General features: G+C 43.5%; 2 protein-coding genes across 8 annotated transcripts in view; one reads left to right on the top strand and one right to left on the bottom strand.

Moving 5' to 3' along the window:
- Nucleotides 1–9,442: 9,442 nt before the first annotated feature.
- On the top strand, nucleotides 9,443–14,284 carry SHISA3 (shisa family member 3). Its single transcript, XM_004320633.4, has 2 exons — nucleotides 9,443–10,219; nucleotides 12,833–14,284. The coding sequence occupies exons 1-2, from the start codon at nucleotides 9,943–9,945 to the stop codon at nucleotides 13,270–13,272; spliced, it is 717 nt and encodes a 238-aa protein (XP_004320681.1). The 5' UTR covers nucleotides 9,443–9,942; the 3' UTR covers nucleotides 13,273–14,284.
- The window catches only part of ATP8A1 (ATPase phospholipid transporting 8A1), a 242,128-nt gene continuing 231,533 nt past the window's right edge, over nucleotides 14,285–24,879 (bottom strand). For 5 of the 7 annotated variants that reach the window (XM_019928247.3, XM_073805203.1, XM_019928246.3 and 2 more), the window contains 2 exons: nucleotides 24,156–24,247; nucleotides 18,231–22,944 (listed from right to left, as the gene is read on the bottom strand). In XM_019928247.3, the coding sequence (XP_019783806.1) occupies nucleotides 22,847–22,944; nucleotides 24,156–24,247 (190 nt within the window). In that variant the 3' untranslated portion in view covers nucleotides 18,231–22,846. Of the gene's footprint in view, nucleotides 15,693–18,230; nucleotides 22,945–23,436; nucleotides 23,514–24,155; nucleotides 24,248–24,879 lie in introns of those variants that run through there. The other 2 variants (XM_073805201.1, XM_019928250.3) reach the window with 2 other exon arrangements.

Raw genomic sequence — 24,879 nt, forward strand, 5'->3', positions numbered from 1 at the left:
AAGATGAAGTTCTCAGCAGACTCATCTTGCACACCTTCGCCTCTTGCAGTTTTGCAGAGTCCTCTGTGATCTGGCCTCTGTCATTCAGTGTGCAACCAGGAAAGGAACTCAGGGGACCCGTGAGGAGGCATTGAGAACCATGGCCCTTGTCTTTAGCAGTTTCTGTGGGTCAGTTGACTGTAGTTTGCAAATCCAGAAGGATGTCCCTCAAAATGTCCAGGTCACAAACTCATTGTTAGCGAAGGTGTGTGATAGCATTTCTCCTCTACATGCCAAAAGGTAAGGAGGGGGTGGTAAAGTTAGTAAAACTGGCCTTGGTTGTTGCCATTGCTGCATTAACTTGCATCCTAAATGGGAGGAGAGGTGAAATGAAAAAATCTAAATTTAAAAAGGGGATCTAAGGCAGGGGCTGGCAAACTATGGCTTGGAGGCCAAATCCAGCCTGCTACCTGTTGTATGTAACCCACAATTAAAGAATGATTTTTACGTTTTTCATGGTTGAAAAAAAGTCAAAAGAAGAATATTTTATAACAATTGAAAATTGCATGAAATTCAAATTCCAGTGTCCATAAATAAAGTTTTATTGGAACACAGCCATGTCCACTCAGTTACGTTCGTCTATGGCTGTTTTTCTGCTACAACATCAGAGTTGAATCGTTACGACAGAGACCATATGGCCCACAAAGCCTAAAATATTTACTATCAGGCATTTTTTACAGAAAAAGTTTGCTGACCACTGGTCTAGAAGAATAAATTTTCTTTGTCTTCTGCCTAGAAATTTCTTTTATTGGACAGAGAAGTAGGGCTATTTCCATACTCATAAAAGCCCACCCACTCTTGTAAATAATGATGAAGAATTATCCCAAAATCTCAGTGGGGAAATACCAAGAATGTATATGTGTGTTTATGTGTACAGAAACTAAGTATTTAAAATACCTAAGTGTATTTCAAGCTGACCACCACATGTGATGATAATTATGAACATAAATTGTTCTTGTAAAAGGATAATATTTATTAAATTATGTCAGTAATTTAAACAACATATCTCAATTTTTGTAGCCTTTCCTCTAACCAGCCAAGGGCATCCATTTTCCTCAGGGTATTCAGAGTTTGTTAAAACAGGAAAAAAAGAGAAAGCAAAGGTCAATGTCCTGGTTTAGACTACCAATATGGCATTTTTCTTTTTAAGTCCATAGAGAGACAATGGTCTTGAGAATCCTGAGGATTTTAAAAATTCCTTAAGCTCTCCTTTACTCATTAAGAGCTATGTCTGTGTGACTTCAGGCTTATGGTAAGTCATTGGTAGAAATAACTCAGTAAATCATGTAAGGAAAGACCTTGACCCATGGGAAAAAGGGAAAGCATCCCCCATCGGGCCCCAGTGGAGTATGGGTAGGAGCAGGGTACACATTTAAGAAGCAACTGGTGAGACAGGTGTGTTCTGGTTGCTCCTTTCCAAACCCAAGTCCCAGAGAAAACGGAGAGATGGGAAGGTGTCAGAAAATTCAGAGTAAAGTCAAGAGCAGAGTAGGGTTTGCCCCTTTCTCTGTTTGGGACTCTTGGGAGAGACAGCCATGATGTGTGGTTTTGCTCCAATGGGAGGAAGCCAGTTAAAATGGCAGTGAGGGTGAACAGGCAAAGAGAGAGATTGCGCCAGCATCCCGGAAACTCTCTTGGGTGCCTGTGTATTGTGGAGGGATCTAAAAGGTCCCTCATAATGAATGGAGCAACATGGAAAACGGTTGATGATGCTGGCTGGCGGGCTTTCTGTGTTGAGGGTGATTTACCCTGTAGCCAAGGGCCAGGGGTGCACCACGGCCCAAGACAAGCTAGACCTGAGGCAGGGGGTAGCAGGGGTGGGGGCAGGGTGGGGATATTCATAGCCCCGGTGAGAGCCAAGGCCAGGAAAGGGAGAATACCTCATGCGCTTGCCAACTACACACTTCTTCAGTGGACCAGCGCCCCGGCGAAAGGTAACTGAAGATCTGGAGAACTATGTGCATTCCAGACTCTCTCTCCTGTCCTGGAGAGCTGAGGCAAGCTGCTTCTCTCCTCCACCCCTTACAGTAAGGGGGAGGACCAGGGGCCAAAACAACCCTGAGAAAGAGATGAACTGCAACTGAATAAATAACTCAGAGGAAGCAGTCTTAAACTGGAAGAGCCTGATACCTTTACTTAACTGCTTTAAATCCGTGCATGACTCCTACCCATCCTCCCCCCGCATGCATACCTAGCAAGGTCAGGACTGAAGGAGCAGTTATGGAAAATGGGCAGCCACCTTTACTTAGAACACAGGAATAATAATGTGCTAAATATTTTGATTCTTCTGTTTTATTCAGCGTTGTGATGCAGTTTTGTTCTAAGTGGTGACTTTCAAATGTTTTGATCATATCCCTCTGTGAAAAAAAAATTTATATCCCTGTCTAGAACATATATACTTACACAGATGCCTGAAATAAAATGGTGGGAAATCAAACTTACCTTTACTATGGTGACATACTCTCTACTTTGTATTCTATTCTGTCTTTTATTTATTTATTTATTTTTTTGCGGTACGCAGGCCTCTCACTGTTGTGGCCTCTCCCGTTGCGGAACACATGCTCCGGGTGCGCAGGCTCAGCGGCCATGGCTCACGGGCCCAGCCGTTCCACGGCATGTGGGATCTTCCCGGACGGGGGCACGAACCCATGTTCGCTGCATCCGCAGGCGGACTCTCAACCACTGCGCCACTAGGGAAGCCCCGTAAATTTTTATGTCTTCTTAGGAAGACAAGACTGCTGTGTAACAGGGTGGGAGCAGTGAAGATTATTTCCTGGATTTCCCCTGTCTTCAAGAGGGCTGAGGTTGCCAAATAGCTAAGTTCTAGATAGAAGACGCAGAATGGCACATAAACTAAAGAAATACTGAACCTTAGTTTTTTAAATACTAAACTGGAATAACCATGCAGACTGCTACAAATGTCGTCTCTACTTCAAGCCCAGTTCATGTGGAGAAGCCAAAAAAAGATGCCAAGGATGAGTTTTCTTCTTGTCCTTGATTACAAAAAATATGTTAAAGAAATATAAAGTGGAGGGATTGTACAGAATGAATGGTTGCATAAAATCAGATGGCGGGACAGACAAAGCAGAAAGAATTCCAAAGCACAGTTCTGAGGATAAGATGAAGGGCACATTACAGAGATGACACTGTTGACCCATTTGCTGTAGGAGCGTGTAACACTGAGTTCATTTCCCATGCTGCATATGGATTGTGTCTGTTACATCCAATTTCTTTGGCTGGTGCCCTCAAACAACTCACAGCAGGTGTTTGCCAGCCAAGGTCAAGTGTGCATTCTGTATTCCAGAGACAGTGGAAACCTAGTTGACCCACAGGGGTGGAAATTAGGACCTTTGCCTCATTGACCCTTATGTTGCCCACAGAGCTAACAAACTACAGGCTATTTAAATAAAGGAGAAAACTTAAAAGATACCTTTGACAGCCATTGTATAGCAGCTCTCAAAAGAATTCCGTATGATTTACAAACTTTAAGGGTGACAAAATTTTTCAAAACATTCTGTGTGGCTGGTAAGGATAAGAAGAGGCGTAAGAAAAGAAGACAAGCACCCTCTGTGTTTTCTTTCTCCTCTGTAAACCTTCCCCCCACCCAAAGAACACATGGCCGCCAAGCAGCAACTCACCATTTTTTCCAGGATCAGTTCGCTTTCCGTGCTGCTCTAAACGCTGCTGAAAGCCAGCTCCTTGGGGAGCCCCAGGAATTGGGGCTAGCCTCTCTTCAGTCTGCAAGCACTGGGAAGGAAACGCCCCTTGCTGAGAAAGGGGTCGCGTTGGTGGGGGGAGGAATCCATTTACTGTCAAGTAAGTTTCGGTTAAATACGGACGCCAATTAATTTAATTTATATTTCTGCATGAAAAATATCATTCTATTATACATGCACTGAAAGGATGCCAGGAGCCCAGGTTAATAAATTACATCTCTACTGACATAATATAGGATCACAGACTAATCGGAGACTTATTAAATGCCCACCTGTGCTTGGGGCTACACCTTGTAGAAATCTAGCTGCAATAAGGTCTGTCCAGCAGGGCCTGTCCCTACCCTGTGATCATCTGACACCACCCTTATTCCCTATTCTCCTAGCTTTAGTGCGTGTCTCAGGAGAACGACTCCAAAAATGAATAATCAATATTCAATTGCCGGTGGTTATGAATGGGCACATTGAATGAATAAGGGAATGGATGATGGAGAACTGTAAATTACCCACTCAAATTAATCAGGGCAGAGGCCTATACTCGTTAGCAGGAAACGTGCCATGATTATTTCACTATAGATTCAAACCAGCTGGTAGTAGGTAATATCTACTGGTTCTGAAGCCCTTACTCTGAGCCAGACTTGCTATATGTTTTATTTTGAATCCTTACAAAAATCCTGCAAGGTAGGGGTTACTCCCTCCCACTCCCCTCATTTTAGAGACAGGGAAGCTGAGGTTTCAGCAGTGGAAATGACCCTGCTGAAGGTCAGGTGATCAAAAAGAGGCACACGCAAGCCCAGACTTGTCTGACTCAAAACTGGAATGTTCTTTCTACTGTGCTGGCTGATTTTCTCTACATCACAGTTCTAGTCTCTTGGACAAGTGTCACCACTGTCTCCATGAGGGACTGGCTGGCGACTGCCCTATTCTAGGCAGTGCTGATACTCTGGACCGTTCTTGATGAGCTACGTTTACAGTTAAATCACCAGGAGTTCACTCTACGAATATCCCCTGCCCTGGAAATTCACCCTGCTCGCCACTGACCCAGCTCCGAGATATTCAACTTGCTGCAGCTTTATACGGTAGTGAGGCCGGTGTCTCGATTGTCACAAGTCCTCAGCCAGTTGTCTATTGTCTACAGTCAGTTACACTCAACATTTACTGAGCACTCACCATGTATCAGGTGTTCCGCTAGGTCCCAGGATACAAGAATGAAAAAGGAGAAGGAGAAACCAATGGAGAAGAAGATAGATGCCCTATCACAGAATTACCATGAGGTATGGTAAGTGCTTAGAATTATTGAAGGAAATTAGTCATTTCATCATTTATGCAACCATTCACTATTCCCTTTATGAATATTTATTTTCTGAGTCCCTGGGATGTGCCAGGCAACAGGTCCACTCTCTCATGCGTGAGCCAGGGCTCTGGTGGAGGCCACCAGCCTGAATCTGCCCACCCCCTCCTTCATCCCATCCCAGACTCCATCTTGCACTGCAGGGGCCTCTCATGTCCATGTCTGGACATCCTAGCCTGCCTTTACAAGTTTTTAACCATCTCCCCCTAGAACCACTTATGACCTGGAACAAGCTTTTGCGAACCCTAGAAGCCAGCTTGGGTCTGTTTGGGTAGGGAGTGCTGGGGTCTTAAGGCCCAGAGAGTGGTAAAGAAAGGGAGGAAACGGGCTTTGGGTGGGCCAGTCCCGTTGGCTGTATTCATTCATTCCCCTGTGGGTAAGGGCAAGGGCAGAGAAGGCCCAGAGGGGTACAGAGGATGGGCCTCAGACCAGCAGCCTCTGCATCACCTGGAAACATGTTGGAAATGCAGAATCTCAGGCCCCTCCCCCAGACGCTGGGAATCAAAATCTGCATCTTAACACGCCAGGTGATCCTTGCGCACTTGTGGTTTGAGAAACACTGCTCTAAGGGCCCTATGTCTAATCCCCTCTTCACAAACGAAGAGTCTGGGGCTAAGGAACAGGGCGGAGGGAGGGGCACAGCTTGGGGCTGGGCTGCTGGGGTCTGAGAGTACACATCTGGGCACCTTGTATTCTCTAGTGGTGAATAAGTACCAACGCAAATTTGAGAAAAAATACCTTTTCAGTAACTCCGATTGACAGGTTCCTGGATTAAGAGATTTCTAGTGAGTGATCCAAGCAAGAGGATTCTATTACGTCACAGGCGAAGTAATTAAAGGAAGGTTAATGATAATACTTCACTCCAGGAAGAAACTGGAGGGAGGGCTGAGAAACTTTTGTTTTCTATTTTATTTCTGGATCCAGTGCACTTAAGCTGGAGGAGATTTCCATAGCCAAAGTTAATTGTCCTTTTTTTACTTATTTATTCCCTACTGCATTCCATCGGCCTTTTCTCCCCCTTTCCTTAGGGCATTTTAGTTCCCCACCCTTTCTGATGCATCCATTTGGTCCTGTTTTTCTTCACTTCTCTGCATTTGCTTTTCTTAAGTCTTTCACTCTACTCCAAACAACGTAAAACAAAGAGAAGTGAATGGGACAAGGTTGAGAAATATAGTCCGGTGCCAGTTTTATCCTACTACCGATTCCCATCTACTAAAAATGTTTTTAAAAATGTAATTTTTATTCCTGTATAAAAATAGAAAGAATTGCATTTCCATTTTGCCAGTACCCTTCACCCAGTGACAATTATCAACATATTGTCAGTTGTGCTTCAGATTCTCTATCCTATCTTCACATCTCCATTTCTCCCCTCCCTCCCTCCCTCTCTTTCTTCCTCCCTCCACTCTCCTTCTCTCTCTTTTCTTCTCCATATCCTCCTTCCCCCTCCTTCTTTCTCTCCCCCTCTCCCCTCCCCCCACTCTCTCTCTTTTTCTGGTGTTTATTAAAGCAAATCCCAGACATCATATCATTTAACTCATTTCCTATAGCATTTCCCGGAGGCCGTGAGGGCCACAAGAGAATGTAAGCTGAGGAAATGATCTCTTATGATTGCGTTCTTCACCAAAATATGGAATTTGTGTTACTGAGATAAGGGAAGATATAGAATTTCTTAAAACCTCGGCATAATACCCCAGATGGTGCAGATTGTATTTTCCATCTCCATGTCCTCTCCCTAGAGTCTTTGAGGGGGGTCTATAAGGACTTTTTAATCTTCCTTTACTATGAAAGTAGTAACACAATAACAGCAACCTTGGATGTTTATAAACCTAAAAAGAAGGGTATGTTCTCTTCCTGTTTGCAAACAGCATTCTGAGAGCATCACTTTTGCAGTATAAATCTGTCAGTGTAGAACTTGAGGAGATCTTCTATGACAATGAACCAAACACACTCCCCGCCCCAACCCCGTGCAAGCCCCCAGAGCTGATTGTTGTGATGGTATAAAGTTGCTTCAGATCAGGACCTAGATAAGAAAGCATGGCGTACAGTTGCTTTAATGTTCCCACACATCAGATCTAAGGAGTATCAAGTACTTTGGAGGTTTGGTTATTTTCCATTAGTAAATATGAACTAAATTTGAGTGAAATGTCTTCTAAATGAGTCAAACAGACAGGACTTTGAATGAGGGAATTAATTATAGCTCGTGTCCTAAGGAAAAGAATCCCACTGTGGCAGAGAGAATGTAATTAATGGGAGGTAAGTGCCAACAAATCATTCCCTAAAATATTAATGCTATCAAAGAACAGCTGGATAATGAGAGAAACTTGACCCTTGGGGGACTAGCAGAGGTTGCTGTAGAACTTTAGGTAGTTGTGATGTCATGGAATTCCTCTAAATTTAACAAGAATAATATTAAGAGGTGTGGTTCTGGGAAAGTTATTAGCAGTAAACATGTTTTTGTAGTTTTATCATCTTATTACGATCACTATATCTCATTGTTTCTGTGGCTCTGCATGACTTTCCTCCTTAATTGCTCAGGGTTTATACAATCCAAACAGCACTCCTTAAAAAAAAAAACAAGAAAAACACACAAAAAAACCCCCTTTATGGTGCTTTGTGACCACCTAGAGGGGTGGGATGGGGAGGGTGGGAGGGAGACGCAAGAGGGAGGAGATATGGGGATATATGTGTATGTATAGCTGATTCACTTTGTTATAAAGCAGAAACTAACACACCGTTGTAAAACAATTATACTCCAATAAAGATGTTAAAAAAAACCCAACAACTTTTAGGGCTGGCAAGGATTTTTTTTTTTTGGTACCAAAAAACAGAGTACCTAAGAAATTTCTGCAAAAACAATTTCCCATATGCTTAAGTTCTTTAAGTCAAGAAAAACTGTCTCATTGTGGATAAAAGTCTGAACTTAATTTGGTTTTACTTAATAACATATTATTGTCCCAAGAAATATCTAAGGAAGCAATAAAATATTTACACAGTGCTATTTAACATCTGAAATGTTGGGCATTATTTTTGCATTCTCATAAATAATGCTAATCCCAATATTTAAAATCAGAAATCAGAAGTGATTATTTACTTGGAATATCCTGGAGCATACATTTTAAAACAGAAACCGTTTCATTCAGAGTTAAAAAAAGAAAAAGAAATATGCTTCTGTGAACGAACTCGGACCCTCGGGAAGCCGCGGGCTTGGTGAACGCTTTTGACCACACACTTTTATGGCTGGTGCGCGGCAGACTTTGTCTTCTTTCACTCAACTTGCCAACAGCTAAATCAGTGACACGGGCATTCAGCGTGTTTGACAAATAGGTGGAGATACGCGGGACATATTCACACGTACGAATAAACGATGACAGGAAGTTCAGGATGCCGTAAAAATAAATTCTTGAGTTGAGCCCAGGTTTCACATAACGCCAGTTTCATAAGGCACTTACGCCGCCAAAGGAGCAGTGCCCCTGAAAATAGCACACGGGGGACACATCATTTAAATAAATGTGTTTCTTTGCCCGAACAGAAGTTCAGATCTGCTCAATTATCATTAATTTTGTTCTTTTATTTCTTTTGCGGGCGCGAATGGAGAAGTCGTGCTCTTTGAGGTTTTGCGAGCTGCCCTCGGCAGGCGGAGGTGACCGGCGATTCTTCGCCCGGTGGCGTTCGGGTTAGGGGGGCGGGGGAGAGTGCGAGTGTGTGTACATTTGTGAAAATGTGCCGTCCCTTCTGGAAAAAGTGGAAACTTAGGTGGAAAACTCAGCGCAGATGTGGGCGGGCCCTAGAAAGTATGCTATCCGCCCAGAACCCTCAGAACAGGTGTCCCAGGAACGAGGCCAGATCTGTGCAACAGACGACAGAAGATTCTACAAACCCCAGTTACCGAGTTCGTTTTTGATTACATCCCTAAAAAGCAAAGCCCTGGTCTCCACCCGCGCGCTAACGCGCGTGGATAGATGCAGAGACCCGGCGGCCCTGGCCCTCTGCGGAGTTTGCTGGGCTGTGCGAGAGCTGGAAGGTGTGCGTGGAGAGGGCCTGATGCCCCAGGTTTAGGGTAGAGTCCTGGGGGAGCGTGCTGGGCGGGGGTGGCCCGGAAAGGCGGAGGGGGGCGCGCGAACCAGAGGGCGCACAGGACCGGCGGTCGCGCCGCGCCCGCTGTGATTAGCCCCGGCGGCGCGCCCCGGAGGCGGACTCTTTCTTAACCCTCGCTCTCTCCCCCTCCCTCTTCCTTTTTAAAGGACGCCGTGGAGGCAGAGCTGTCAGCAACCGGGAGGCCGTTTGTACTTGGCCGCGGCCAGGCGGACTCCAGCTCCCGTGACAGACAGGGGCGGGGGGCAGGGGGGGCCGCCTGTCCCGGGGCTCCGCACGAGGGCATCTCCCATCCTCCTGCCTTCGGGCTCCGCTCTGGACCCGGCAACGGACGCAAGTCGGGGTACTGCGCGGCCCGGGAGTTGCCAGACCCGGGCGCGATGGCTCCTTTGAGGAGTGGGGCGGTAGGTGGCCGAGGGCTGGGCGCGCCCCTCGCGCCGGGAGCGTTATGAGCCGGGCAAAGGGCCGCTGCAGCAGCCCCAGCCTCAGCCTCGGCCGGCGCCTTCCGCCGGCCCTTGCCCACTCGCCCCCGCGCACCATGCCGACCCCCGGCCTGTGGAGCCCGCCGTGCAGCCCCTTCCTTCTCTCTGGCCCCCGCTAAACCTCGCGGGAGTGGCCTTGGCCGCCGGGGCAGCTGCCCAGGCCGCGCCCCGGGGGGAGGCGGAACCGCGGGGCGCCCGGAGCCCCGGCTCAGCCCTTCGCTCTCCAGCCGCGTGCCCCTCTCGGCCGCCCAGCGCGTCCGCGGCGATGGGGGCGCTGCTGGCGCTCTGTCTCCTCTTGGGCTGGCTGCGCGGCGGTCCGGCGGACGCCCAGCAGTCCGGAGAGTACTGCCACGGCTGGGTGGACGTGCAGGGCAACTACCACGAGGGCTTCCAGTGCCCGGAGGATTTCGACACGCTGGACGCCACCATCTGCTGCGGATCGTGCGCGCTGCGCTACTGCTGCGCCGCGGCCGACGCCAGGCTGGAGCAGGGCGGCTGCACCAATGACCGCGGCGAGCTGGAGCACCCCGGCATCACGGCGCGTGAGTGCGGGCCCACGGGGGGCAGACCCCGCCCGGCCGCCCGGGCTGCCGTGTGTGCCGGCCGGTGTGCGCGCGGACAGGCGCGCCAGGCTTTCCCGGGTCTGAGCAAAGGGGAGGCTAGAGGTGGGAGGATCAAGGGAGGAGTGGGTGGTCGCGTTTCAGGTCGGGCCCTATTCCTTTGCAGTCCCGATTCCCGCCACAAGCGGTTTCCGCGGGTCTGCCCAAGAGAAAAATTTCAAGGGACAGTGAGGACCGCGGAGCTTGCATCCGGTGACCCCGGGGAAGAGAGCGGGAGCCTCGGGCGCTCGCGACATTGCAGACAAGGGCTGTAGGGGCAGCGCAAGGCTGGACTTGGGTTTTAAAGGACGGTGAGGGTGCCTCAGCGCGCGCCCTGGGCGCTCCGGGAGCTTTGAGAAGTGGCCATGGCGCAGGGAACGCAACTCTTGGGGCGCGCTTATCTGTAGCCTCACGGGCGTAAGGAACTTCAGACACTCTTTTTTTTGGTGGCCTTTTGGTAGCGTTTCTAAGCCGCTGCCCTATTCTCCCGACTTCCTTTCATTTCTCTGCATCGAATTACCCTCTCCGGCCCACCCCCTATTGTCACGCTTTTCAGAAATGCCCAGGTCCTCCAGCTGGAGATTTAGAAACCGGGGTCGCAGGGGTTTCCCCGCCCCCTATTCTCACATCGGAAAACGCGGGTCAAATTTCCACTAACTTCAGAGCGGAATAAATCACGATCCCAGCAGAGGGATTTTACACCTTAAAAAAAAAAAAAGAAAAAAGTTTTCCACCTGAATCGGAACTTCAGGGCAACCCTTTAGAGCTACAGGCAATGGTTTTATGGCCGGGAAACCGGAGGAGCGGGCGGAGCTAAGGGCCGCGACACCCCAGAACTCCGGAGCGGAGGTCTGAGGCCGGCAAAAGACGGTCCCTGGGAAAGACGGGGAGAGGCTGGAGAGGTAATTGATGGCGCTGGAGCCCCCGTCCCCCTGAGACTGACAACCCAGAGGAAAGGGGGGCCTGCCCTTCCTTAGAACCCCATTAGACTTCCAAGGAATTTAACTTTGGAGGGCAAAATACCAATCTGCAGGATTGGGGAAGAGGCTTCTGGGAAAAAGATGTTCAGTGGAAAGGAGAGAACTCTAGGCCGGCCTGGCCTGTTAGGAAAATACAAACTCTTTCCGTGGCTTTACTCCACTCACCCTGGGGGGCCCGGTTGCTCTCTGCAGAGCAATCGTGAGTGCCCGGCCTCCAGCAGGGACTCCATCCCGGCCTCCTCGGGCGAGCTCTGCAGCAGATGAGGCAGTCTCCTCTCTCACCAAGGCTGGGTGGGATCTGAGGAAGTCTCAGGACCCGTGGCTCTCTTGCTCGCCAGCTTGTAACCTTGGGCAAGTTACATAACTTCTCTGGGCCTCTTCTCAACTCTAAAATGGGCATATAGCTCTCAGAGGAGTTAGGTTGCGCATTAAAGGAGTGCATGAATGCTTAGCAAGGTGCTGAGTAAGTAGTTCGTCACTTTAGACTTGCCTTCCACAGGGCGCTGGGAAATGGGGCAGAGTGGGTGAGCTTACACCCAGGAGCCCACAGATCTCGGGGTGGATAGTTACCTGTCGCTCATTGCCTGGGTGTCTTTGGGAAAGTCAACAACTCTCCAATGTGCTTCCACATCTGGAAAACAGAGAGTATCACGCCCACCTCACCGGGTCTCCGTGAATCCGACAATAAATACGAAAGAGCCAGGCACACAGTAGGGCCTGTCAGTGCAGGCTTGCTGTCATCTACCTCTAAGCCAGAGGTTTGCATCCAAGTGTGGCTCTATCAGGCAGGGGACACACCTGGAGGATGGCCCCGGGGGTGCCTCCGGGGTAGGAAATTTTATGTCTGCCTTATGTAGAGAAGGAAACTGGGGTTAACTCTGACGGGTGCTCTCCCGGAAAGTCTGGGCCACTAACACCAAGAACTGCATCACGATCTATCCAAGGTTCGGCCTGACCTTCCCAGAATTGGGGTGGGAATCGGGAGGCAGAAGCATGGCAGCTGGAGGAGGCATCCCAAATTGTTTCTGGAAAGAAGTATCCAGAGGTGACAACTTGTGATGCAGTAGGAGACACAGTTAATTGGGGCCCACTCTGGATTTCTTTATCCTGTGCTTTCTGTAGTCTTGTACATTCCCGGGGGTTTCATTTCACAGGCCCAGCTCTCTTTGCTTAGATTGGAGATTCTTGGATAGGATTTTCAGCCTTAGAGCCCTTAAGAGCCCCACCGTGATAAAACTACTAAAACCCAGATTGAAAACCAGTGTTATAGTAACCCCCCAAACTCATCCTTTCCCTCTCTCCAGTGCGTGAACAGGAGGATAGAGTCTGTTCCGACTTCCAGATGTGCAGTGTGATGGCTAATTGCTAACAGAGTCTACAGTATCAGTTTGCTTCCTCCCTGCTAGGAACAAGAATATTCCATCATCACAGTTTGCACTTCAGACGTTGCCAGTCACAGGCTCTGAGAAGCTGGGCTGACAAGGGTGGTGATGTGGACCTCCCACCTCCCACCCCCAAGCAGCCCAGAGTTTGGGAGACTCTAGTCCCAGCATCTGTGCCTGTTTTTGCCTTTTAGAGCCTGTGTACGTTCCCTTCCTGATCGTTGGCTCCATCTTCATCGCCTTCATCGTTCTGGGCTCTTTAGTGGCTGTTTATTGCTGCACCTGCTTGAGACCCAAGGAGCCCTCGCAGCAGCCAATCCGCTTCTCGCTCCGCACCTATCAGACGGAGACCCTTCCCATGATCCTGACCTCCACGAACCTCAGGGCACCTTCCAGGCAGTCCAGCACAGCCACCAGCTCCAGCTCCACAGGGGGCTCCATCCGAAGGTTCTCCTTTGCCAGGGCAGAGCCAGGCTGCCTGGTGCCCTCACCACCCCCGCCTTATACCACAGGCCACCCAATCCACCTGACCCAACCGTCCGGTTTCCTGGTGTCACCCCAGTACTTTGCTTACCCACTCCAGCAGGAACCACCACTGCCTGGGAAGAGCTGTCCAGACTTCAGTTCCAGTTGACAGGCCATGCATGGCTACAGATCCACCGCGTAGTGCAACGGCAGACCCACGGACGCTGCTGCCACGGCCACCAGGATTTCTGAGGAAATTTCCCTTGAACCCAGCAATGTCATGGAGAAAAGCGCAAGGAAAATACAGCACCTTCTAATCTTGAGGTTCCTGGCTCCAGTCGCAGAATGGCTGTTAGAGAATCGCTTTCTGTCTTTGAAAACATGGTGACTATTACATTTCAATTTATGTTACTTTTATTCAAAATAGGCAGCAGTCCGACTTTAAAGTTACAAATTGGCTGAAGATGTTTTATTGGACAACTCAGCTATCCTGCTTAGAAAAGGCCTACGTTGTTCTTTTTTCATTATAAGTTGTGTAGTGAGTGATAATACAAATATATATATAAATAAACCAAGAAATATACCTGATTGTAATTATTGAAGGTTCACTTAAAAATTAATTGCTAAGTAAACTGAGGGGACAGTGAACAACCTATTTATAATTTGGGGAGCAACTTAACTGTGAATAGTATTAGCATCATGGGAACAGTTACCTTTTAAATTAATAGCTAAATTTTGTTTAAAATATAAGAGCGTCTTGAGAATACAAGATTTCAATAACCACGTGAGAAGTTTAACATTTTACATATTTACTTAGATATTCATTGTAACAGAGATCTTTTGTAAAAGCATTTCCCCCACCCACCCGAGGGAGTATTTATTGCAGACTTTTTGTTCAGCAACATTTAGTTTTTAAATGAAAGTTGGACAGTTGGTTCTTAAAACATTTATTTGTAAAATGACTTATGTACAAATGTAAAGATTTGTAATTTAATGTATTTACCACATTGACGGTACTAATTAGTAGTCGCACTGTAATTTTTTATGTTAATAATAAGTGTGGAGTTCAAAGTCCAGCTTTGGCTATAATCATCTGATATTATGTATCTTACGTGCCACTGAATTCCATGTCTGATGACTAAATATTTGGGCATATATCCTGCTGGATTAGAATAAATAAAATCTTTTATGTTTTCGTGAAATCTCTTTGAAAGTTTAGATCAAAGTGCTTCATTTTATCGTCTTAATGATACTCTTTGCTATTCAATAAAAGGAAATGTCTTTGCCTAACACTTCGTAACTTGAAATGAAAAAAATCCTACACTGATTTTGAATTACGTTAGAAAGCTATTTTCTGCAGCGGGACTCCTGAAAGCAGCCAAGGAAGTGAATTTTTATGGAGGTATCAGCCTGTGGGCTTCAGCCCTCGGATGTGTTATTTGCATAGATTTAAAACTTGGGACATTTCTCATAAGAATCTGAGTTTTGGCTTCTCGTGGCAGGAAAAGGTGCGGCACCAAGGGTCCTGCTCTGGCAGGGGGTCAGGAGGTCCTTTTCAGAGAGGACAGTTGCCTTTTGCCAGCCTCCTGCCCGGTCTCCCCGACCTGGCTCATCTCCTTCAGTTTTGTTGCCTCCTGTCCCTTACGGATATCCTTTGAAAACCCAGGTTTATATGAATTCATACTATCATATGACATCCTCAACAGCTCTTGTCAAATACAGCTACTTAGAGGTGGAAGTCTGACCTAGGGAAAGTCATCTGGCCTTGCCCTTTGCTTTCTAGTTGAGGAAACAAGTTGGAAGATACTATGCCTTTGCCCACTCTGATGGCAGAGGAGCTCTGACTTCTAGTCCCCTGCTTTCAATTAACAGTGGCCTGACTTCCAGGTATCCCAGGATAGCCCCAATAATCCAGGAATAAAGGGAAGGCAGGAAGGGAGAGCGGGAGGGAGGGAGGGAGGAAGGAGGGAAGGAGGGAGGGAGGGAGTAAAGGCTGAATGTGAAAGGATAAACATTTGTGAGAAGTTCTGGAACTCACTCCTGTGTTATTAGGCTGGCTTTATTTATGTTTGTTACATTCTGCTCCTTTGATATTTTAAAGTTAATCTTTACTGGGCTTTTATGACCCAAACACTATTCTAAATATTTACATGTACTAACTCATTTTATCTGTAAGCAATGCAACAGGGAGGTATTATAATTCCTATTTTTATAGATTTGGAAACCGAGGCATGCAGGAGTGTAGTAACTAGCCCAAGGTCCCGCAGCTAGTCAGTCCTGGAGCTGTATGCATAACCATATTCAAACAGCAAGGGAACAGGTTTAGCTACACTGGCAACTCACACCCCAGAGGCGCTCTGCTGTTAATGTGATGTTTTTTCCAAATGAAGCAAAGTTTGGTCTTCTTTTGATTTGCACAGTTGTTTCATATCTGGAAAATTCAGTGTATGTTAAGGCAGTGGGGAAAACACTCTTTCAGTACGATGGGATTCGGTTTTTCCACCGAAAGGAATGGAGGGACATTTCAAAGTCATGCCCCCTGGACGTCAAATCTTTGTTGGGTGGACTGTCCCATGCATTGTAGGATCTCTGAAAAACAGAAGTTCCATATTTTGAAAAGTAGTTATGCAAATAATGGGTAACATTTATTAAGAACCATGTGTGTGCTGTATGACGTGTATCGCTTAATCGTCACAAACCATAAGTCGGGACTATTATCACACCTATTTTGCAGCTAAAGAAAGCAAAGCAGAAAGGTTGAACACGGTGCCCAAGGTCAACAATAACAGAGCCAGGATCTGAACCCAGGCAGTCTGCTTTGAAACTCTACATTAACTTTATGGCATGTACCTAGAAGGCCTAATTTTCTCAGGAAAAAATTATCCAACCTACTTTTCAGAAAATCTATTTGGGGAGGAGTGATTGACTGTAATATGGTACATACCCTGCAGATAGAGGGGATTGTAACCATCAATAGGATTGGTGCTACATTATAAGGACATAGACTAATACAGAGCACAAGTAGAAACACTAGAGGACAAACATTTCTCCCTTTATACCTGAGACACTTGAGAGAGCAGAGGGTGATTTAGATGGATTTTGGAGTCAGAGTGTCTGGGTTAGTTTCCTGGGTCTGTTTCCCATAAGCTGAGTGACTTTGGGCAACTGACTTTACATCACTGTGTCTCAGTTTTCTCATTTGTGAAATGAAGATGTTGATGGTACCCTATTGCTGAGGGTTGTCTTGACGAATCAGAAGTCAGAAGCACTCTCAAATCACTTGCAATCTAGAGGGTAGGGAGCTGTGTAGTAAGTCCACGATACACAGTAGAAAGCAGATGAAATATCCCAGCATATAAATGCAGGACTGAGTTCTGTGGGAGGGCAGATCCAACGCTGATTGGAGTGCAGGGGACAGAGAAAATGGCCCGACGGTTGGATAGAATTAGTCCCTGGTAATCCATGGGCTCCTTTGATACCTGGCCAACTTCTCCTTATTAACTGCGACAGAGCACCCTCCCACCCTGCACTCATGGCCTGTGGATTTATTTTATCATCTGCTTTAGAAAAATGTATTTAATAAATTTGCTTTAAAATGGTTATTCACTCCAAACCCAACACATTGTATTTTTAGTTGTCCAAATGCATAGGTGTTCCCTCTTATTCTCCCACCTGTTTCTTTTTCATTGATGTTATTCTTAGCTATTCCTCATGGTGGAGAATTTGCCAGATTGTCTTAAATCTATAGGAAATTTTCTCTCTAAAACCAGATAACCAAAAAGTTTCCTGAAAATATATACAATCACAATTAGGAGTATGATACATTTCACTGGGTCCAGATCAGTTTACCTGTGCATAACCTAAAAAGCTTATTTAGGATATGTTCAGGAAAAATAAGGATTTACTTACTTAACTATTAAGGGAACAAACTGTCCCATATTTTTATGTATAACACTTTCAAAATTGCAATTAAACAGTTATTAATGAAATTATTCGGACAGAGAATTTTTTATTTGAATTGCTGGTTATATAGTTTGTACTTGAAATAAAGACTGAACAGTAAAAAAGATTTCATTTTCCAACAATTTTTATTAGCTTTTTAGTGAAATGATCCAGGTTCGGAAGATCTTTCTTCACTAAAATGAGTGGCTCTGTATTACTGAAATGGAAGGTTTAGGTCTGAGATGCCATAAGCACATAAAAACAAACTTTAAATGGGGATGACGCATTGAATTTATGGGAATGTATTTCAAGTTTGCTGTTTCCTTATGGTGGTATTAGATGACAGTGCTTATTTTAAGGGGGATGGAGTTGAATGTGAAAATATTTGACATAATTCACAGGTAACTTTTCTGAACACTGTTTTGCTGTGGTTTTGCATGGGGGGGGGGACCCACACTCAATCGTTGCCCTTGGAAAGGCGGTGGGAAAGGAAGTCGGGCCCCAGACAGCAAAGCACACACTGCCCCTCGCTCTTATGAAACCAGAGGCTGCTCACATTGCTTGCCCAGCGCTTGCCTGTGAACTAATCCTGTTCTAACAGTTTTCCAAATTGCATTTCAGTTCCTTTTACCAAACAATGGTTATTTTTGATTAAGCTCTTGTCCACGTTTCCAATGTTTCCTGTATTTTTGTCTCACGTGGCAATTTTAGTATCTTCTGGTTTTACTTCCTTCAAATTTTATTAGCTAAATGCGGCCACTTTCTCATATACTTAAAAAATTTCGGTGGGTTTAGAAAACTGAAGACATTCATGCTATGTGAAAGGAAGGAGCCGTGAATTAGCTGTTGACTTAGAGGCCGATTTAAATCTGTAATGAGGACAATCCTGGGAGGCTTTTCTGACTGAAGAATCAAAATTAAAATAAAATTTTATTTTAAAAATTGTTTTTTTGATACTTAATTATCAACACTACCAGCTCATACAAAACTAGAGCTAATATACCCCACTTTATGTTGGGTTGAATGGGATTACAATGCAGGGATATTCTGTATATCACTGGGGTTGTAAACAAAACGTTAATATTGTTATTAAACAGATACGCCTTCTCAGACTATAGTTAGAGCAGATTTGAGGGTTTTATAAAGCAATATAGTTTCTAAAACTAGCAATTAAATCTTGAACAATTTTCTTTATGTAATGGTAAAGTTTATTTCATTTTTAACAACAATCAGAGAACAAAATGTTTAAAATTTGCCGTTTAAAACATGCACATTCACAAAAGGCCAATGACACATAACACTGCATAGAATTGAATATTACTCGACTTTAATAACTATTTATAAAACAGTGCATTGAACACCGAGATAAACACACCTGAGAAAACTACTATAATCACAGATTCAATACTCTCCACTCATGCAGCTTCACAATTTCTACAGCAGTTTCAGCAGGAATGGTTTTTCATGGAGTTGAAAATACTATTTTATCTTTAATGCAAACTGCAATTTTCCATAGTAGCTGCCTTCCAAGGCTGCTTTTTTTAACCTAATAAACTTGAAAATGTGAAAAATGAAGCTTGAAGTAGTAAGACAAACAACAAACAGTATTTACTGCATTTATGGCTTCTAGTCTAGGACCATGAAACATAAAAATATATACTTTTAAATATTCTGCTCACATCTTTGCAAGAGCAGATTTACCTATGGAAAGTTGCTGTTAATTCAAAGTAAGCAAGTACGAAATCTAGCTTTTTTTTTTTTCCTACTTAAGGGAGATTTATTTGCTGAGAAGTTTTGTGAGCTTTATTAAGAAAAGTTCTTAGAGGCAAGCTATACAAAAGTCTCAATTAAATTAGTTCAAATTTGTTTGTAAAATAATTTACTTATTAAAAAAAAGTTGTGTGGAGGACCAATTAATTTGTCCACTGAATATGAAATTCCAGGTAGGCCATGAGAGACTTTTATAAGGCAGAAAAAAACATCAAGATTTACAGCAATAGCCATGCACTGGCCTAGGCCACTTTACATATTAATTCATGCAAACCATAAACCTATCAAAAACACAGCTGCTCTCATATAGAAAATAAATCAAGACGAAAAATGGAAAACATTTATTTCCTTTCCTTCAAAATTTAACTTACATTCCATTTTAATAGCTGTTGAAGGCTAATTAAAATGCAGCAAAGTAAAACAGTTTCACAAGTGACTTCAATTATTTTAACGTGAGAAAAATCAGACTATGGTCTCTTTAAGAGGCATTATAGAAATGCTGATCATTAAAAAGCATTTATTAGGCACCGAACTGCATGGTGTTACATTAAATAATTTACAAAAAAGAATTCCATAGGTCTGGTTCATATGATGTGAATAGGGTGGGAATTTTCTCAATGAATTTTGTACATAATTATAGACTTATTTGGTAATATAAGTTTTAGAACTAGGGAACATCAAAGGGCAAACTGCACAAAAATAAACACCAATGATTATTTAGCTTTGTAATAACGATGACATTTTTAGAAATAAAAAATTGTGAATATGCAATCTAGCACTTTCAGAATGGCATTCGTTTCCTGAAAGAATATTTAAATGACAGATTACAAGTGCTGTACCGTGCACAAAATGCAGAACTATCACGTGACTTTCATACGGGATATTTAGAATGCAGAATTGCAAAACTAAAATATAAAATGTTATGACCAGAATAAGTGTTGATTTCTTGAATTCATTTTTTCCCCTGGAAATTAAGAGGAATCGCTGAGTCCATTCAATGACCATACAATTCATGGAAATGGCTAAGACTGAATAGAATACACGTTCACCTGACTTCATTAGAAAAAGCTTTCAATTAACTTTGCCACGTTGCTGAAGCAGGCTCACGTCAGACAGAGTGGCGTGTGGGAGGGTAGGCAGCACATATGTCATTTAAAATTTACTACATTCCTGAGAGACACCATTTTCCTGCTAATAATTTCTACCATATAGCATCTTTCTGGGTGGGAGATACCAATATATTTTTATATGAGTATGTAAAACATTTAGAAAGTTCATGCTCAATATCACTGTGTACTAGTTAACACTAAAGAAGCAACCTCTAGCTTTTCAGGGGGAAATGAATGAGGATTTTCTGCAGTAAGTAGTATTTTCCGAATTGTAAACACTGTAAAGCAACGGTGTTAGCATTTGCCGGAGTTCCAACAAGGGACTTTTCAATCGAAGAGTGTCCCTTATTTCAGAAAATACATGTGAAAAGTCACCTTAACTGTTTATTTTAATCCTGGTAAAACTCTGTTACTTCCCCCACCCAAGGTTAAAGAATCAGAGGGCTTTTCTCTAATTAACACTACAAAGTCACTGCAATTGCAATGTTATCTTTTAAGTTGTACCAAGGTGGTCACTCCGTGCTGCCTCCTCCCAACTCCCACCCAAGAAGCTAAGAGACTGACTTAATGTTGATAATCCAAAAATAGATCCATGGGACCAAAAGGCATAAATTAGTCATGTTTCAGATCACGATCTTCCACATGATTAACCATGAGTCTTGCACTCATGTTGAAGGGCTCCACAGAAACGACCCATGTTTCAGGATAAAAATAAAGCGTTTCCTTTAAGTCATAAAATTCAGTTCTATGACACTCATCACATTTTGATATTAAAGTTTTGGGGAAGGATGTCACCTATGAGGTGAGGGGAAATGGAAGCAGCCCTTTTCTGGAACTGCTATGAAGTGTTCCTCCAGGGGGATGTACCTCATTCTGCTTCTTTTTAAAAAATCCTTATTCGTTGTACTTGATTTTTGTTTTTCATTTTTTGTGGTTTGACCTCAACTCTCATCATGGAGGCCCAGAAAAGCTGCTCCGAAGAGTCATTCAGTAGACAAAGACTGTGAAATCTGAATTTTGAACATGATCTTAGACCCTTACGCCTGTGGTCTTGTTAGATGTTTGAATTTATGATTTTCTTAATCTGATCCCCAAATGGGAAGGGTCTGGGGAGTGAAGTATGTCAACTCCTTGTCCCCTTTAAGTTCAAATTATGTATGTTATAACCTCTCTTTTGTGTAGAAAATGTGGGAGGCATACAGGTAACTAAATAGCTAAAAATACAGAGAAGGAAATAATATATAGCTGAATTTTAAATCTAGATTGAGAAAAAGGACGAAAAAGATGGGAATTATTAAACTCAAGGAGTGATTTGAAAATCTCCTGTCTTCTCACTTGTAGTCGACTTATTTTTTTTTAAGAGGAAGTTGTACCAATTTTGCTGGTAAGTCCACTTAAAGGCAAACAGGCTTTTGAATACAAGGCAAAAAGTTTGCTTCAATCTCTGAGGTGTATCTGAAAGCTAGAATTCTTTTTATTTCCACATGAAAGCATTATGTTAAAAATAGTGTAGAAAACTGGTTGTGGTTTTTAAACAGCCCCTTCACCATTGATTGTTGGTGGCAAAATAGGCCTTTTCAGATGTCTTGGAAATGCTGAAAATAATTAAGCTGAACACACATTTTAAAGCATATTAACAAAAATCTACTTTTCTTTGTAAAGTTATAGGCTTGAGGACAATAGATGGGTTTAAAATGGGTAAAAGGTACTACTTATTTGTCCCAATTAGCAGTGTGTGACTAATTTTGGGAGCTGCTTGACTAGTGAACTGTGAAGTCATTCTCAGTCTTATGTACGGGGCAGTCACCATAACACTGGGCGTGCCATTGAGGACAGCAGGCATCTCGAGTGGGCAGTAATAGGGAAAACCAAAACACAGGACACAAGCTGAGTCTACGGACATTACAAAGGCCCATGCATTTATCCAACATGGTATTCCAAACACCTGGACAGAAGCATTGGGAATCTCACATAAATATGTAAGCGTATTTTTCTTAAAAGAGAAAACTCGAAGACAAAATGACATCAGTCTACAGCAGAAGCCAGGTTGTTAGAAAAATCTAAATGACAATGAAACCTCATTAGAAAGGATGGAGACATAAATACAGTTTTAAAAATCAGTATCATAAAGACAGTCACATACCACGTGTGCACTGCGACTTGAACAAATAAGACAAGACGAACGAGAAAGAAGCATTTGTAAGGCGAAAGGTGCAACATCACAGATTTTAGTAGCAAATGCCTTGAAATACTCGTTTTTGCAAATCACTCTTAATTTGTAAAGTCAGGCATGCAGATCTTACAGCAGAACTAGAGGTAAACCTTCTCTTAAATTTCTGGGCAAATGACTACTGAATGACAAAGACATTTATTAAACTTCTTTGGCAAACATTTATAGTGACAATTTTTGACACAAACACATTATTATTAATGTCTTGTTTAGAAATTTTGCTCAGTGAGTTGCTTCCTTAAGAAGGCTGGTTTTTCTCAGCATATTCTGAAATCTAAAATGGATATCAAGGAGTCCCTTTAACTTACTACCATTTTAGAGATTTGTAAAGGTCGGTCGCTTTGTGGTATATCCAAGACACTGATAGTTAGTGGCAGCCCCAGAGTAACAGCATAAGAATGCTGACCTATTCTCAGTTTAAGAAAACACTCTGGCAAGATACAAGGTCATTTTCCATTTCTGTTTACAAAGACTTAGTAAATACTTCAGAAAATCTGAAAGAGATGGTGTTACAGTGTAGTTGCACAGTGCTTATGTCTATAATATACATGAATCTGAATGTCAGTCAATGAGATGAGTTCAGATCCATTTCCCCTCCTTGGACCAGGCTGGAATTGGTCAGCAGATTCTGGTGAAGACCTGGGAGCTCCCCTTCGAGATGTGTCAGAGCTGGCCTCTCATCCCTCCCCCCGTCACCACTCATCGGGTCTCTGCTTTGTGGTATCATACGCTCTAATCACTTCAGACTGTGAGACGATTCCATTTTCATCTTGAGAGAAAGCATACCCGTCTGTAAGTTAAAGATAATATAGAAATGGTCATCTTGAAGTCGTTGGAAATCTCTGTTATTCTGAGTGTTGAGCGCTCATTTCCTAACTTGGGGAACTAATGCATCCCTCCCACCTTTAAAAGCATGAAGACACTAGTTTTTAATGTCTGTAAAAGGTATAGACTCAACTGCAAAATGAAGAGTGAGATGATGGTAGCTTAGATTCTAGGAGCTGTGTTCCCTAGACGAACAGATGCTCTCGGCCCCCCTCAATTCTCCCTTCAGCATCTCAAGTCCAGCCCCTCTAATGTCTGCTTCCTGACTAGCAGAGGGGTGGGGAGTGCAGTCAAGTGGGTGCGTGTATTCCATATAGATCAGGCGGATGAGAGGGAAGGAAGAATAAAAGCAAGGGAGAGGAGGAGATAAACACACACAACTTCGAATAGTGGAAGCGTGCTCTCCTTCCCGCAGAAGACATTATTCTGGGCGTTCAGCATCTACAAATAAACTCACTCATGCCCCAGCCTGGTCCAAGGGGGCTTGGGGATAAGAAATGACCTCCAAGGGAATCACATCTTTAGAAAAGGCCTCTTGAAGTATAAAGAGCAAAAGCATTAAACATGAGCATATATAAATGAAAATAAATTACATGTGGAAATAACATGAAACAAATGATATATTACTAACACACATACATTTACCACAGGGCTTTATATATTATATTCTTTTTTAGATCCTTGAAATGTTAAGAGGGTGCGATACCTAATAATTTCTTACAACTCTAAATATTCATAAATATTTTTGAAGGGGAAAATACATGTTTCAATTGTGCGATGTTTCACATACATGTCATTGCGTATGAAAGCTGAAAAGGCTCTTGCAAAGTTATTCAAGTAGGAAAGATAACAATACAGAGTGAGCTTTTAAGAGTTAAGATTTATTTCACTGGTTCTTTTTAAGACTTAAGGAAACAAGGGGCATGCCGGAATATTTTTCTTGAAGTGAAAGCAGCAAGATTTTCAAATGCTCTATCTCTTTTGCTGAAAGTGAGATGGCTGTGGTCAAAGGATTCTTTAAACATTTGTTATTTACATAACATGTTGCAAATGTGCAAAACTTGTTTTAGGTGTTAACTGTAAATAGTTAAATATCTCTAAAGTTAAAATACTGCTCTCAGATCCTATGAGGTAATGGCAGAGGATGTGTTTAAAAAATAGAACTCAAATACTTACGGAGCAGGTTTTGTTGCAATGATTCTGATGGGTACAAGTTCACGTGGTTCTTCTTAAAGACATTCTTGAGCAGTTGCGCCCTCTCCGTGAGGCTGCAGAACAGGTGCAAACGTGTGAAATGAATTATCAACTCGGTGGAGAACCCAGAGAGCCCACAGGACCACCAGAGACAGTCAGACTGACACAAAAGATTGCTTGAGAAATCCGGAGTCTAGTGATTATTTCAACCCCATTTTCTCAGACAGCAAATGAGGTTTCAAGTACTGGATACTTTTGAGGCCATTTTTTCCCCTGCTGACAGCTAAGGAGAGTTTTGTCCCCAGTAGTCCAGTCAAAAGATTTCCCCACCCCCAGTTATATTTAAGTCAAATACAGACACAGAACCTGCACAATATAATTAATAAAAAATACAAACTCTACCAGTTGTGTTAGTGGCTTCTAAAATCTTGGAATTTAGACTTACTACATATAGCAAGCATGGCATTTTAGAATTAAAAAAATCAACCATTACTATACCTTTTTCCTACTTTGCACATATTCTGGTGTAAAATAATTTTTTTTAGTTATACAGAGAAATCTGAAAAATTATGCAAAGAAGAAATTTCACAGACTTTTTAATTAGAAAAATTCCATTACCACTCTAATATGGTATGAAATGTGTTCCTTAATTTCATTTTAAAATAAAAAAGCTGTTTTCAGAAAATAATTTACTAGGTAAAGTGAC

This window comes from Tursiops truncatus, chromosome 5 (genome assembly GCF_011762595.2).
Source record: "Tursiops truncatus isolate mTurTru1 chromosome 5, mTurTru1.mat.Y, whole genome shotgun sequence".
In the NCBI taxonomy this organism is placed as follows: domain Eukaryota; kingdom Metazoa; phylum Chordata; class Mammalia; order Artiodactyla; family Delphinidae; genus Tursiops; species Tursiops truncatus.